Below are 17,717 nucleotides of genomic sequence, written 5' to 3'. Positions count from 1 at the left end.
TAGGCACCAAATCGTGACTCGCCCTTTTGAAGATAACCAGATTCAAGGCATTATTCGCTACATGATATTTATAGATATTTTAATATATATGTGTAGTATTATTATTAGAGGCATAAAAGTCATGGAACATAATGTTACCTAATCCTCTAAAGAAAAAGCTCATATTAGGAGCTCTTTCATTTTGAGAATTTTTATTCTAAAACTCTCTCTAAAACTCTCCTTTTCCAAACACCAATATTAGCGTTTTTGACCAGTCAAAACACTAAAAGTGGTCCAAAATTCTATTTTTGCTCCAAAACTCTAATTGCCAAACACTCTCATGCTTCGTAATTCAATTCTATCATATCTCTAAACCCTGACTTCATAATTGATTCTAGAGCGAATTTTAAAAATTTCGCCCATTGTGATCTTTTCGAGTGGGAAATTATGTAAATCATCCATATTATATAGATAGTATGCTTTTTCCAAAATGGAAGATATATGAAGCTGATTAACTACAACATGAACTTCAAAAAGTGCATAATACCTTTTATAATTTATTTTTGAGTCTATCATTTGGTCTAGCAATAATTGCATTAGATTTGTTCATACTTTAGCTTCAAAGATATTGTATTCAAGTTGATCAAATATAAAACCCTCCAAAAAACATATTGAAGTCAATCCACAATAAGATAAAGTGTAATGTTGGAGTTCATACATGTGAATGCTTAGGAAAATTTACAGTACATATTATTATAATGAGCCCATGCTCCATGACTATAAGTATATAACACCATTCTACATGGAGAAAGGAAATAGTCTTGGAAACCACAACTTGCTCTATAAAGAAAAGATAAATGTGATCAGTGGTGTCCAGTGTGCTTCTTGGAAGCACATTATCATTTTTGTTTCAAAAAGTGAAGTACAATAATTCTATTATGGAGGTTTTTGATTTGAGAACACAAGACTTGTGACAAACACACTACCAGTCTTCTAAGTCTTGGTCAGATGAACACCATATCTCCGATTTTCTCTTGTAAAACTGCATATTATTGCGGGGAGTTGGTGGGTGTAGAATTTAGAAAGTTGCAATCTTGTGGATGATTTTTGTTTTCCATTTTCGTGATCTACTTTCTCATTAAGAACAACACATTATTTCTATTGCGGTTCTAGTACGCAATGAGGACGGACCACCTAGTAGATAAGATGCATACATGATACATGATATATACATCCACCTCTTTTGTTTTTTTTTTTTACCTATCTTCTCTAGTCTATATACATATTTCTTTCAAAGTAAGTCTACACACCTTTTAGGACTTGGTGAATCAAGAAAAAAAAAAAAGCTTTTAAAGGTTTTTAGTCTCGGACTTCCTTTTAAAATATGATACTATTAACTAAAGTGTTACAATTTTTTCCAAGATGTCTTTATAAGGTCGTTCTCAAATGCTTTACAAATTTCTAATCTTTTAGTCAATATGTGATTTTAGCAATCTTTTGATTAATTTGGAGATTCCGAGGTAGTTTGGCTGACAAACAAAGGATGGTATAATTTAGGACACCTTTTAATTATACTTACATCAAATAAACGAACGGCAAAGTGGCACTGCTCGAGTAATGTATATGTTTGTAAAGTCTAGAGGGTAACTTATACAATTGTTAAATGTGTAAGGAGTGATTTGTTTTTCCTTGTAATACTAAATGTATTTTGATGCCAATTAGATAGTTGAATAGATAAAGTTATGGATTGCATGACTTAAGATTGAATATCGTCTACATGTGATTCAAAATAATAGATTCAAAAAGTCTCAGAAGAAGAAAAAACAAAAATAGGTATAATGTATTGTGCTAAAAGTTTGTTTAAGAAAAGTACGGTTTTTTTGTTCCTTTTTAATAGTTACACTTTCACTTTTGACACTATTTATAAATTTTTCTTTGACTATCATTTGTGATTTATGGTTAGCAGAAAATATAGTCATTTGGGGTCTTGTTTGATTCATCTCGATATGTACTTTTACAATATCGACTTTTTATATTTTTTTACAATTACAAAATTAGAGATATAAAAGCTCAAAGTAGTGCATCGACATGCATGAAAAGTGTAAGTGTAACTATTAATTAAAAAGGAACAGAGGTAGTATAATTTAGCTTTGTGTACGTATAAGACATTAAAATAGAATTTATTTAAGCCGCTTGTCTTTTATGGTATTTATTTTTTATTTTTTACCTACTTTATTTCATTCATGATTTCGAAAAACAAACTTTAATTTCAGGGCCGACCCATGGGGCGGAGTAGGCGGGGTGTCCGCCCAGGGCTCATAAATCTAAAATTCGTTAAGTACTACTCAGCGTTAGCAATGCAAATATCTAGTATTGCAAAGATGGTATAATTGTTTGTTATTTTGGGAATGTTGAGAGTGTGTGGCTTCGAGGGTTCGAATCCCTGTTATTGCAATTCTCTCTTTTTTTTTTGTTTTTTTTTTCTTTTTATAATAACTCCAACTTGTTTCTTAATTTTCCTTTCTATCACCATATTATATTATTCATTTTTTTAGTTAGTATGATTTTATATCTTATATACGTACCTTAAAATTACAAATTTTTTAAAAATATGTATACAACGTAAAGCCTATACTTGATTTTTAATATTTTTTATAGGCGTTGGGTGATAAAGTATATTTAATATTTCGATATTCCAATTTTATTCGTCCAGTTATTACTTTATCTAGTTTATTAAGGGTTACTCCATCCGTCCCGCAATAGTCTCAACACTTTTGTTTTTTTGTTTGTTCCATTTCAGTTTTACATAGTTTTTTTTTTGACATGATCACGCTATTATTATGTGATTTATCTCTTTTTCAACAACATCAAATCCTATCACATACATCTTTTTTTTTAATAAAAATTAATATTTGATAACCACACTGGGACTTATTCCTTACATTTCTTGACCCAATAAGTGTCGAGATCTTTTTAGGACGGAGTGAATATTAGATATATATTAATCATATAAAAATGAAAATTTTCTCTTTTTTTGAAGAAACAGTTGCTAATAAACATAAGTTAGTCAATTCTCAATTATTTTTTGTCCTATAAACATGCATATTTTATTAAATTTATTATGCGTTAGGGACCCCTCTTTTCATATATTATCCCGGGCCCAATGATATTCAGAACGGTCCTGTTTGATTTCCACCTTATTTCATATGTTAAATTTTTTTGATTTTCATTCATATATTATTTCTCAATACAAATCCAACATGCAATATCCTCTCTCCTATCGACCTTGTTTTTGAGATTATGGTAGATGAGTACATCAAAAAAGACCTAAGGTTGCATTAATTAATCTTTAATTAGGTACATTATCATCTAGGACATTTTAGAATAGAAATGTTAACTCTAACAGTAGTCTTAACTCTTAACCCTTAACATGACGTAGAGAAGGTACTATCTTAGTATCTCGTTTATCTTCTTCCTTGACTAAAAGTAGCCTTCAAAATTATACATAGTAATTATGACACATTTAACATTCTCATTCAACGATAAATGGTTGCTAGAATTTGAAAATTTAGACATTAGAAAACAAAATTTCTAACGAAGATCTACTTGTATAATTCAGCCGAAATGAGCAGATTAAAAAAGATAAAGAAACATGAACATTTGAAATGAAGCTTTAACTCTTTGATTATTTCTGTTTGATTTTCATGATATAGTTTCAATTTCACACAGGAAAATTAATGATTAGTTTTTCGAACAACAAATCTTCTATAAAGATTTTTTTATGAGATTTTTCACATGAACAACTGACAAAAGACTTTTGCAGCTGTTTAATAATATGTGGTTTATTGCGCACACGCTTCGTATTTGTTGGACATATTTACATTTATATGCTAATATGCAATGCATAGTTGCCTTCTACAATAGTTTTGTCTAATATACAATGTATGAATTCATAGTTTACTAACCTTAATTTAGGTTTGGCTACAATTATTAGTTTGTTTGGTAGGGAATACTATTTTATTTATTAAACTACAGTGTTACTTGACATTATGAATATGACATTATGAAAATAAGCTTAATTATGACCCCTTGATTTTTGAGGAATATTTTTGTTAGTTACAACTAAATGCAGGGAGGCCTGTTTGGGATAACAATACCTTTTTTTGGGGATGTGAAATATAGTAGCAAGATTTAATTTCCAGGATGCCATAAGAAATAATCTAGGAGAGGATAAATAATAATCATCGTGATTTTAGTAAAACTCTGATTCAACTCAATTGTATATAAGAGGTTGTTAATTAGAGGAAATAACATAATGACAGCTACTCCTATGTCATATAGGTGGATTCCTGGTATGTTCACAAGCAGTATGGGACTCTAGGAGGGGTTATGTATGATGTAACTCTTCTGAAATTAGGCCCCGTTTTTTTGAATTGGGAGAAATTGAACTGAACTGTCAGAATTCATTGTTTTAGATGAACTCAATTAAAGAGTACAGAGAGAGTTTAGAGAAAGAAGAAATAGAGAGAAATTGTGTTTTTATTAATTCTGGATAATTTGATCATTACACACTAATCAATATACAAGGTGTAAAAGAAATAAATTGTAACAACTTCTATCTAATTGAAAACTTCGGCAACAAGTTTGATAACAAACTTTACAACTAACTGAGTTAGTTATGCTGATTAGGACTAAGTAATCCAACACCCTCCTCCCCTCAAACTTGGAAGGATTTTACCATGCCAAGTTTGGAAGATAAAGTGAAATGCTGAAGACTAGGAAGAATCTTAGTAAATATTTCAGCCAGTTGATGAGTGGTAGGTAAGTAACTGAGCTACAGAAGTCCTTCTAGGACCTTATCTCGAGTGAAGTGGCAATCTACTTCAATGTGTTTGGTCCTTTCATGAAATATGAGATTTTTTGCTATGGGAGTTGCAGACTGATTGGCACAATGTAGAACAACAAGCTTGAATTTAGGGATTCCAAGTTCTTCCAATAACCTGACAATACATGTCACTTCATCACTAGTTGCTTGAGCCATTGCCCTATACTTTGCTTCAGAGGAACTCTTAGAGATGGTACTTTGCTTTTTAGACTTCCAGCTAATAGGTGAATTCCCAACTAAGAGAATGTAACATGTTAGATGTTACTGATCTTCTAGTTGTTGGACAAGCTGCCCAATCAGAATCATTAAAAGCTTGAAGTGATTTGATAATTGATTAGAGGCTTTGAGCAAAATACCTTGTCCAGCAGTGTGATGAAGATATCTCAAAGTGTGATTGAGTGCTTGGACATGAGAGAGGCAAAGGTGATGCATATACTGACTCAAACACTGCACTGCAAAGGCTAAGTCAGGCCTTGTGTGAGTGAGAAAGTTTAATTTGCCAACATAGGATCTATACAATTTTGGATCATTGTAGGAAGGACTGTCATCAGTAGATAATTTAAGATTGAGAGGAAATGGAGTGATGGCAGACTTAAAAAGATCCAGAGGACAACCATTGAGGAGTTCATTGGTGAACTTTCTTTGTGTGAGAACATAACCTGCTAAAGTTTGAGTCACTTCAATGCCAAGGAAAAATGTAAAGCTCCAAGATCTTTGATGCTGAAAGTGGAGAGAAGATGATCTTTTAGGGCAGTAATTGTGCCTTCATTGGAGCATGTTAAGATGATATCATCTACATACACAACTGCAATTATGATATCATCATGCTCTTTCTTATAAAATAAAGAATAATCATTCTTTGATTGCACAAAACCTTGAGATTGTTATTCATCAAGTAGTCTAGCAAACCACTGCCTTTGCTTTAAGCCATATAATGACTTCTTAAGCTGCAAACATGCCCTGTAGGAGCTAGAATACCATCAAGAACCTTCATATACACTTCTCCGTGAAGTTGTCCATGCAAGAATGCATTATTAACATCTAATTGGAATAATTTCCACTTCTTGCTGGCAGCTAGAGAAATAAGACACCTCACAATAGACATTTTGACCACATGTGAGAAAGTCTCTTGGTAATCAAGACCATACTTTTGTGTGAAACCTTTAGCTAGCCACCAATCTCGCTTTATATCTTTCAATAGAACCATCAGCATTCTTTTTTACCTTGTAAATCCATTTACAGCCTATGGCTTTCTTGCCTTTAGGTAATTCAGCAAACTCCTATGTACCAGTCTTCTCTAAGACTGAAATTTCCTTAGCGATAACATCAACCCAGTTAGGATCACTGGCTGCTTCATGATAGAAAGTTGGTTCAACAACATCAACATGAGCAGCAATAAGAGCTTTGTGGCTGGGAATCAAAGAATCAAAAGGAATAATGTGAGATTTGTAAGAAGTGGCAGTAGAACAAACAAAATCATTAAGATGAGAGGGTTTTGTAATAAGTCCAGTAGACTATCTAAGTGGTGGAGATGGATTGAAGGGTGGACTAGGAATGGTAGGAGAGTGAATGTCTGCAGTAGTAGATGAGATAGAAACATGGTTTTCATCGAAAGGAGTATCTCTAGATATTATCACTTTAATTTCTTTGTGGTGAGATTAAGTACTTTGTAGGCTGTGTGATTTGAAGGATAGCCTAGTAAAACATATGGATGAGCTGTAGGTTGAAATATAAATCTCTTGATAGGATATGTGAAGATATAACAAAGGCAACCAAATACTCTTAAGTGGGACAAGTCAGGCTTTTGATGGAAAAGTTTTTCATAAGGGCTAGCAAATTGAATGCTCTGTAGAGGCATTCTATTAATTAGGTAATTAGTGGCAGTAAGTAGACAATCACTCCAATATTTGACAGGGAGTTTAGATTGAAATGCCAATGCTCTTGCAGTTTCAAGCAAATGCTTGGGCTTCCTCTCAACCACACCATTTTGTTGTGGTGTGTGACTACAACTCTTTTGTTGTATTATACCTTTCTCAAGAAATAACTACTTCATTGCACCCTCAGTTAAATCTGGTGCATTATCAGATCTAACCATCCGAACATGACTATGAAATTGAGTTTCAACATATTGAAGAAATTGAGCCATAAGTAAAAAAGAATCAGTTTTACTTTTTAACAAATCACCCAAGTCATCCTGGTAAAATCATAACTAACTGTTAGAAATTGATTATGACCAAATGTATCACATATCAAGTAGGGACCCCAAATATCTATATGCAACAATTCAAAAGCTTTATTAGACTTTATAGAACTAGTAGGGAAAGGGGATCAGATCTGGTTTCTTTAGCTAATGGAAAGATGTTACAAAAACATTATGCTAAACAACCTTGTACTTCAATGCCTTTTACATTCTTTATTTTTCCAAAAGACGTGTGATCAAGTCTAAGGTGCCAGAGTTGAGCTTCCTTGACAGCTGAAAAACAAGTTGGAGTGTATTAGGATGGAACAGCAGGAGTTGTAGTTGCAGCATGAGTGATAGAGTTGTCCATGATATATAGACCTTTTTCCAGCTTACCAAGCAAAATTCGCTTGTTCATGGAAAGGTCCTGAAGAAGACACTTCTTGTCAATAAAAGATACAAAATAAGCATCATCTTGGCATAATTTTGCAATGGAAATCAAATTAAATTGAAATCCTGGGACATGTTAACACATCATGAAGAGTTACCATGCCTGGTTTGACAACACCTTTGTATTTCACATGCAGTTTATTACCATTAGGTATTGTAATCAAAGGACATGAATCATTCAGGGGTTCATAAGAATCAAATAATGACAAATCTGAACACATGTGATTTGTTGCTCCATTGTCTAATATCCAGATGCTTTGATATTTAGAAAGAAAACAAAAATTACATGCCAGTTATGAGCTTACAACCAATCAAAGAGAGATTGTGTTTGCATTATGCTGTTCTGATGTCTAAAACTTGTCCAGATATTCCATTAACTGCTTGTGTTGTTCAGTAGTAAATGTGGCATGAACTACTCTAGTTTCATCATTTTGTTCTGTGTTAACATGAGTTACTGGTGCATCTAGTCTTTTGCCTTTATTCTTTGGATAGCCATGTAATCTCCAACATTTAGCTAATGTGTGGTTCTTCATCTTCCAATGCTCACACTATAAATTGTTTCTTGTGTAATTCTTCTAAAAAAAATTAGAATTACTATTGCTGCTAGTCTTCCTATAGGCTCTAGGATCAGGATACCTATTGGCTGAAAAGGTTGCATTCTCATTAATGAACTGAGATTTCAGGTTAGTTAGTTCTTTATGTGTTTCTTCTTGCAATAAGAGACTGTATGCCTTAGAGATGGTTGGAAGATGGTTCATCATCAATATGCTACTCTTAGAATGCACATACTTTTCATTCACCTTGATCAAGAACCAAATCAATCTTTGTGTCTGTTGAGATTTCAACAATTTCTTTGTAATTGTGCAACTACAACCACTACAAGCACAAGATGGCAAAGGATCTAGTCCATCCAATCGATCCCACAATAGCTTGATTTTAGTGAAAAAAAACTCGAAATTCCTTCTTCATCTTCTTGAGTTAATTCTCCTAATTGTTGTTCTATAGAAAATAACTAAGGACCATATGATCGACTAAATCTCTCCTCAAGATCAAGCCAAATTTCTCTTGCTGTTCTCAAATACAAAACACTTCTAGAAATTGAAGCTTCAAAATAATTCAAAATCTAGGAAATTACCAGATCATTACACCTATTCCACAGTTTTAAATCTGATGAGGTTGCTGCTGGTTTAGTGAATGTTCCATCAACAAAACTCAATTTGTTTCTTGCTGACAATGAAATTGTCATAGATCTTTGCCAATTATTGAATCCAGAGGTCACATCAAACACAGAACTTAGTAATTTTGATGAATTTACATCAGAATTATTCAGAAAATAAACTGAATTGACATCTTGAGTATTTTCAGTATTCTCAGAAGGTATTGCTTCTTAATTGCAGAGATTTGAGAAAGAAATTTGAATTGAATTTCAAGATTTCAGAAAGAAAAGAAGAGCTGGAACTTACAAGACAAAATGATGTTTTTTGCGGAAATTATGAAGTGATCTTGACTCTCAGATCATCGAAGAATGATCAATTGATCATCAAACATTCAGAATTCAGCAGGATCAATTGATCCGCTCTGATACCATGTCAGAGTTCATTGTTTTAGATGAACTCAATCAAAGAGTAAAGAGAGTTTGGAGAAAGAAGAAATAGAGAGAAATTGTGTTTTTATTATTTCTGGATAATTTGATCATTACACACTAATCAATATATAAAAAAGGTGTAATAGAAATAACTTGTAATAACTTCTAACGAATTGAAAACTTCAGCAACAAGTTTCATAACAAACTTTACAACTAACTGAATTAGGGAAAATTGAACTGTTGAGAGTAACTTAACTAATAAACTAAAATGAACTAAAAAAAGTCCAAAAGAACTGAGCCCAATAGATATCTGATAAAATTATGAGTTGCACAATATTGATTGTTACTTGAGTTTATGTTGCATTGTAATTGCTCGTTACATGTCCTCTTAATGATTGTTAGTGTTACATGTAATATAAATTAGCTATTAGATAGAGCTTGTCTTGTGTTTTTGTTTGACACATCAGGTTGTCTTGTGTTTGAGTGGTAAACAAAAGAAAAATAATGCTTACTGGAGGTGTAACTTTATACGCGTATAAAGTGAGTATCTTTTATCTCGACGTGAGATAATATTCTTTTCATCTTTTAAATAACATAAAAGACTCAAACGTTACATATGCTGATTAACAAGCCGAAATGACTAAGTTATTGGTAATTATATTATATAACCAAAATTAGTCATGATGATATAATTTTTCAGAAATCATATTTTTTGGATAGAATATAATAATTGTTTAGCTAGGATTTTGAGTCTACTAGTAAGATACTAAAGAGGCAATACGAAACATAAAATACACTAATACATTTAGTTAGTTTGGACGGTTAATTGATCTGACACAAATATACAATACAATCACATGTTATTATTATCACATAATTTCTTTCTAGTAAAGCCACAAAAAAACCTTGATACGTATGCAAAATGCAGTGTACTACGATAATGCATTAATGTGTCATGCATGCCACATATTAAGCATCTATTCTCGATAATAATCTCAGAGATCAACTGCCTACTTTGTCAAGTATATTCTTCTTACATACTCTACAAACTGTTTATTACACCTGATAAGTTGCGGATAATTTGTATTATAAATACCTAAACCAATAATTATAAATGGCCTGCACCTTGTTACTTATAAGTTGTCGTCCTACTTGCATTGTTTTCTTGTCTGCAGGAACTTGGGCAATGTAGAACACAGTCCTGGGGAATCAGATACTTGATGTTATGTGTTGATGTTCCTTAAAATTAATAATTATTATTTGGCATTGCGTCCTAATTATTTAATCACTCAGCAGTACTAGTTCTGACTTCTGCCCTAGTTTATATGTGTTTTATTTTCCTTTTGAACCTGGCCATATGACTAGCAGAAGCAGACCCATAAAGAGAGGGTAAAAAAGAACTAATATATAGTTAAGAATAAAAGAAACATATATAATACAAACTTTATTCTAATTCCTCAAAATTTGTAAATCTAATTATTGTTATTAATAGTATTGTATTTTGATGTGTTTATATTGTACTCATCTTGAATTTGTCCCCTTTGTACTGGTTTGCTAAATCACGCCCTAAAATTTCCTGTTAACGCCCTGTATTTGTATAAAATACTGTATTTTTGTATTTTTCAATTTTTTTTTTCATTTTCTCCTCTTTCCTCACTTCCCCTTCTTCTTCCACACCACCATCACCTTGATGACGACGTAAGCACGTAACGTGTTGTGAATTGTAATAGTTGCTAATGGTGGAAATCTTAAGTAATAAAGGTCTTTTCGTAGATGGCCTACTTATAGACAGTAATAGATAGGAGTATACTTTAAAAGAACATATACATAAAAATTACCTTTTTATAATAAATTTACTTATAATTTGCTTAATATTTTTCCTCTTTATCCCATTAACCTTATTTTGGGCATAACTTTCACCTTTATTTCATACGTATGAGTTTTTTGCTCTAGCTACTTTAATCATATATTAACTTTAACATGCAAAAGATCTAACACTAGCCTATTACTTTTTTTATTTTTAGTCTATGATGTAAAATAAAAAGTAATATAAGAAGTAGAGAATAACAACACAACTTTCAAAATTCATTAACAATGAAACGAAACCCCACTAAAATTATACTCTAAAGTAGGTATACCCCTCTATCTTTATTAGGTTGGTCTTATATTAAGAACCAGCTTACTTTTTTCTTTTCTTATAAAAAATCCTCTATCTCTCTTGGTTTAGTACTCTGGAGTAGGTATATCCCCTCTATCTCTCTTGATTGCATCAATAAACAATTGGATATACTAATAATTTGGACGTGAAATAGGAAAAATTTGATTGAATACTAATTCTTCTTTAGAATTTTGGTTCACTATAATTTGGGAAGTTATAAAGAAATACTAGTAGTATTTTATTTGAACAATTATACGTCAAAACTACAAGTGGAACTTTTCCTTGTAAGCAGCGTATCTAAAAGCCATATGGACATGTCAGTATGTCACATATAGTCGCAAAAGTATGCATCTATTTTTTTAAAAATAATTGGCAACAAATTTAGACTTTAGGAAAATTCAATATATCTGGATAATTAGCCGGGTCTTAGTCAACTATAAAAGTTAGCCAATATTGTATGGACTCGTTACTGCTTATTTCAGAAACTTCTCATCAAAATTATTTGTTCTAATTATCCGCGTAGCCTATTTTAAGACATTTCTAGCACAATTTTGTTGGTTCAAACAATCCGTGTAAAAATGTAGAATTTTATTTGTTTGTATGGACTATTTCTGTAAAAGTTTCTTAAATTTAGCATAAGAAAGTTACAAAATAAAATAATAACAGCAAATTGAGAGGGACTTGTTCAGTTGGATTTTACCGAAAAAGGATAACAGTAATTCTACTGATAGATTGAAGTATGAGAAGACAAAATCGACTTTTAATTGAAATTGAATGCGAGGAGATTTTTATGAGTGACCTATAGCGTATAGGGGTGACTTTTACTGCCCGTTTGGTAGTCGTTAATAATTTACGGTAATGGGAATGAATTTTAAGTGTAACTGTATTAGGAAAGTACCCTCAAAATCTCCATGGGGAGACATTTTTTCTCTATGGGCAAGCAATATCACCCCCTAAACTTGTGTTTTTGTCTCCAAGGGGAAGCCATTTTCATTACCACTCATTACCACCTACAAGGAGGTATTGGATGGGAATGAAAATTCAAGAAGGAAAGTGGATACTTTAGGATAAAGTAGCATTACCATGGGAATGAACAATGATATTCTTCACAAATTTACACACAAATTCATTCCCATTACCACCATTTATAACCAACTACCAAACGAGCCGTTAAGGGCACAAGAGGAAATTTTTAACAAAAGAGTGAGTAGAGCAATAAGAATATCTCGTATAATTGTACATTTAATTTTTTTGAGGTTAGATGAATATCTTTGCAGGGCCGTAGCTGTGGCCTGTGGGTGTGCAAAGAGCCTTTTCGTACAGGAATTCAGTCCAAAATTTTTTGGTTTTATTTAAAAGGGCCCAATTTAAAATAATATCATATTTTGTATAAACGGGAAACACTCCACATTTCAGCTCCTATCATCTTCCTGAACCTCTTTCACCGAAAATTCAACCTTTCATATCTTTAACTTTAGTATTATCATCAATAATACTTTTTCATAATTATCAATAATAAAATCATCAACCCATCAATTAGTATTGATTCTCTTTACTCTTTATGAAAAATTGTGGACCTTTTCTCTCACTAAGGGGAAAGAAAAGGGCTCGATTTCCATTATAGAACAGGACCACATAAATATCTAAAACGGCCTTGATCCCTTGTATAAGTGACGGAATTTAGGATCCCACTTTATAAGAGGCAAGAAATGAATCCTAGTCACAAGGTGGAAGAATGAATTCTAACCCATTAGACTAACCTTCATTCTTAATTGTCATCTAATATGGCTTAACCAATTACCTCTTAACAAAACAAAAAACTTTAATTTCACTTTTTTATAATTAATCTACATTTCTAAAAAGATATCCTATTTTTCAAGGGTTGTGTTGAGATACTGAGAGAGTTGAATGACTATTATTATATCAATGTTTTGTGTTACCGGATGGCAATAATACCATGCTAAAATATTTTGATTGACAAGAAAGAAATAAAGAGTTTGGTTATATCACATAGTATTTACAAATTGAAGATACAAGATATGTTTTGTTGCTACTAATAATACAACAAAAACGATGCAATAATTGTATGTTCCTTTTTTTAAACTTACTTTTACTTATCTAAAACTATTGTCGATATAGCAAAACTTATTTATAAGTGTGTTAAATTTTATTTTTACTTATTAGAACTTATTAGATCTTATTAGCACTTATCCGAACTTATTACGTTTTCTTATAAGGACTTAAAATAACATGAAAAAAGACCAATATATAAGAAATATTTCTTAAAGAGTGTTAGTTTTGACAACATGGTATAAACCTACCTTGTTTCTCACTACAAGTTAAATTTCCTTGCTAATTGCTCATTAACTAATTAACAAAAATTAGCCAACTTGATGTCCAAGAAATTCAAAGAGGTGGGGAAGGGGAAGAGGGCAAAAGTCAAACCTATAGATGGCAGCAGAAGATAGTTCCTCATTTCACAACTAGCCTATAAATACTAGTATTATTAGGTGGATTCTCAACAACCATATTCCATATTCCATAACAACTCTATAAGAAATATCAAGCACATTCCACTATCCATATTTCAATTTAGCAACAAACCAAAATCATTTCAATTCTTATTCTCTTGAGCATATAATTAACACAAATCATTCCAACAAACTAAAAATGGCATCTAAGAATATTTCATGGGAGAGCATTCTACCTAGTTGTTTCAAACCAAAAGTATCAAAACACAAACCTAAACTCAAACATAGATCCAAAACTGAACCAAAACGAGTAGTACCAGCTTCTCCTCAAAGGATATCCATCTCAGACATAAACAACCCCAATTCTGAGATTTCGATCAACGATCTTTCGAGCTCATTAATCGGATCAAATCTTCAAGTATTTACACTTGATGAGCTTAGGATCATCTCTAACAACTTCTCTTATACGGGTAATTTCATTGGCGAAGGCGGATTCGGAGCTGTTTATAAAGGGTTCATTGATGATAAGCTTAGACCTGGGTTGAAAGCTCAAGCTGTGGCTATTAAAGTCTTGGATTTAGAAGGATCACAAGGCCATAATGAGTGGCTGGTAAATAACTAACTAGCATTATTATTATCCTAAGAATATCATAATATATATGTATGTCACATTTGATTTTTGCAAATTATAATATATGGTTTTGATATTTTTCAGGCAGAAGTTATATATCTTGGTCAGTTAAGGCATCCTCATTTGGTGAAGTTGATAGGGTATTGCTGTGAAAATGAACAGAGAGTTCTTGTTTATGAATATATGTCTCGAGGCAACTTAGACAACCAATTATTCAGACGTAAGTAATTTAATAAATACTACCATAAAGTTTTGCATGTTTTTTTCCAATGTTTTTGACATGGTTAATTATTGGTATGAATGCAGGGGTCTCTGTTGCCTTACCATGGTTGACAAGAATGAAAATTGCACTCGGAGCTGCCAAAGGCCTCGCATTCCTTCATGAAGCAAATAAGCCTGTGATTTTAAGAGATTTCAAGGCTGCCAATATTCTCTTAGATTCGGTACATTCTCATCTTTTACTCGAACTTTTCATTTCACCTTAAATAATGTCCATATTGATCCTCGACACATACATTAAGAATTCAATTTATATAAGACATGTCTGACACGAGTTCTAAGGTCCAAGTAACATAGCATCTGCTTAAAATCTATACTTACCAAATCTTATAATTTCTGGGTTTCAGAATTTCAAAGCAAAATTATCAGATTTTGGATATGCAAGAGATGGACCAGAAGGAGATAAAAGCCATGTAACGACTGAACACATTCTAGGCACCAAAGGCTATGTAGCTCCCGAATATGTAATGACAGGTAAATAATTTCAAGTTCAATTTGAATTAATTAGTAATCTAAAGAACATGTTACTGTTAGTACGTGTTAACGTTGACGATTACTAATATTAGTATATTTTTTTGTACTTCTTCTACAAGAAATGCATACAAATTCTAAGTTGTACCAACCAACTTTATTTTGTCAATATTCTAACAAGTTGTATATTAAACAAATTTTTGCAGGTCATTTAACAACCATGAGTGACGTCTATAGTTTTGGAGTAGTTCTTCTAGAGATATTGACTGGCAAAAGATGCATGGACAAAACTCGTCCTCGTAGAGAACATTGTTTAGTTGAATGGGCTAGACCATTCCTCAAGGACTCGAGAAAAATTGCTATGATCATGGACCCAAGGCTTGACGGTCAATACTCGGTTCAAGGGGTGAAAGTCACGACTATGCTAGCCTATCAATGCCTTAGTCATAACCCTAAGTCGCGGCCGACGATGAGTACAGTGGTTAAGACCTTGGAGCCACTTATGGTCCTGAATGACATTCCAGGACATTTTGTGTATGTTGTACCAAAACAAGGAGACAAGAAAGAAAGTTTAAACCAAGTTAAACAAAAGCAGCAAATAGATAATAACAGGGCTAGACACAATGCTTTACATAGGAGGCTGAGTAATGGAATACAAGCTCCTGGTTATGATAGATGAACAAGGCACGAATTAATGCTTCTTTTTGAATAGGAAAATGTACATATTATATACAAAGGTTTTTTTTTTTTTTTCCCTTGAAGTTTTTTTGACAACTAGATTAAGAAATATACTCTTCTTTAGAATGAAAAGTAATGTAATTAGTGAATATAGTACTCTCAAATTAAAGAACAGATTAAGTTTGTGTGTAATATTAATTACTTCAAGTCATAATCAAAAAAGAGCATAGGAGATGATGTATAAATTTGCATTTAATTAAGAATTTCCTTGTACCTTCATATATGTGTGTATGAGTAAGCTTCATAAAAATCTATATTCCAATTCAATTCAAACCCAATATAAATTTTGGTTAGTTTTCTTTTCAATTAATCGGATTGAATTTGATCTTTTTGTTTTTTTTTAAAAAAAAAACAAGTTTCAGATTAGGAGTGTCCAAATTAAAAGGAAGTAATACATACCCTTCAAATAAAAAAAGCAAAATAGATGATATATAATTTTATATAGACCTTTTTAGGTTCAAAAATTATTGAAAGAGACAGTCTAATTTTAATATAAAAGTAGACCTGGTAATTAAATGGATTAAATTAATCATCCAAAGAAATTAACCTAGTCATTATTGAGTTAATTCTCTTTTTAATATTGGACTTGCCATTGCCTAATTTTAATTTAATAATAGACAGTTTTTTACAAGACAAACTCTTTTAGGTTAATTTTTTTCAGCATCTTTCTTATGAATGAAGATCTAGACCAAAGAAGTAATAAGTCCTATTGACTAATTGTATATGTGGATATATAATTAACCCTCTTTCTGAATAATGATGGCATGTTGATGTTGCATACAAGACTTCTTTTACGACTAGGTTCTCTTTATCACCTAAAATTTTTGTTGATGGGCTTTTCGAATTCTATTTTATTAAACCTGATTAGATATAATATATAAGTCCTACTTAGACTTTCTGAATGATCATAATTCATACCTAATCATCTCTTACTAGACCTTATTTTTCTCAAAACTTTGTTGTTTTAAGGGAGGCATCCTAATTATGTCGTAATGTATAATTTCAAGACTTATTTTAAAATTTTTGGGCTAATAATATTGGGATTGTAAGTATAACGACTTTTGTATTAATATAGTTACGTACCCATTATAAGTATGTTGTGATGTTTGTATTATATCAAAAAATATTAATTTCACTAATTTGATTTTTCTAATTGGATCCAAATTAGAAAGTACTAAATCAAATTGGATCACATTAGGTTTGATGTGCAATTCATATTTGATTTGGTCCAAATTTCAAAAAAATCGATATTAATGGTATTATGACCTAATCCAAACTAAAAATTGAAAGGTTCAAAATCTACATTAAGTACTACTTAACCTATTATCAAAACAATTCAAACTAATCTAAATCTAAAATTATCCAACTCGACGGACTTGTTTAGGAGGCATTTTATCAATCATCATTATTCGAACCAAGTAAATTACATTATAAAAGTGCTTTCTTCTTTTATTAAAGTTTTTGAGTTTGGGATGAATTTGAGTGGCCAACGAATTGCTTTGATCTTATCATTTTGAAGAAAATAGGAGTATAAACTTTATTGTTGTACTGTTGTACACCAAAGAGAAATATCTCAAAGTAGGTAATAGTACTGGACAGTTGACAATGACTTTGTATATTACTACTTACTAGGGATGTCTGATGGTATGACGTTAACGAGGAAAAAGTGCTCCAATTTAAATTATATAACTAGTGTTTTTTATCTGGCGATGTTTCGAGTTAGTTACAGTAAACAAATATGTTATTGTTTTTAAATTTTATAATTTATTTTGCTACTTTTCGTATTTTTATCCATTAAGAAATTGAAAAATTCACGTTACGACGTGATAAGTTAAAAAAATTGAAAGGTTTGAGTATGAAAACAATACCTAAAAGGAATTGTGGTAAGAGA

At 31.7% G+C, this 17,717-nt stretch overlaps 1 protein-coding gene across 1 annotated transcript; it reads left to right on the top strand.

Moving 5' to 3' along the window:
• Positions 1 to 13,765: 13,765 nt before the first annotated feature.
• LOC104899747 (serine/threonine-protein kinase RIPK) lies at positions 13,766 to 16,161 on the top strand. The gene is made up of 5 exons (XM_010687004.3): positions 13,766 to 14,317; positions 14,423 to 14,558; positions 14,645 to 14,781; positions 14,965 to 15,091; positions 15,295 to 16,161. Exons 1-5 carry the CDS (start codon positions 13,907 to 13,909, stop codon positions 15,765 to 15,767), a joined length of 1,284 nt encoding a protein of 427 aa, XP_010685306.1. The 5' UTR covers positions 13,766 to 13,906; the 3' UTR covers positions 15,768 to 16,161.
• The last annotated feature ends 1,556 nt before the right edge of the window (positions 16,162 to 17,717 follow it).

This window comes from Beta vulgaris, chromosome 7 (genome assembly GCF_026745355.1).
Source record: "Beta vulgaris subsp. vulgaris cultivar EL10 chromosome 7, EL10.2, whole genome shotgun sequence".
NCBI lineage: Eukaryota > Viridiplantae > Streptophyta > Magnoliopsida > Caryophyllales > Amaranthaceae > Beta > Beta vulgaris.
Note: the sequence above shows the minus strand (reverse complement) of the source record. Positions and strands in the feature narration are given on the sequence as shown.

Excerpts from the sequence above, each read along its gene's own strand:
- LOC104899747 (XM_010687004.3), top strand. The coding sequence starts at position 13,907 with ATGGCATCTAAGAATATTTCATGGGAGAGCATTCTACCTAGTTGTTTC. Across the intron at positions 14,318-14,422 it reads AAGGCCATAATGAGTGGCTG|GCAGAAGTTATATATCTTGG; the intron begins GTAAATAACTAA and ends GATATTTTTCAG. Across the intron at positions 14,782-14,964 it reads CCAATATTCTCTTAGATTCG|AATTTCAAAGCAAAATTATC; the intron begins GTACATTCTCAT and ends TCTGGGTTTCAG.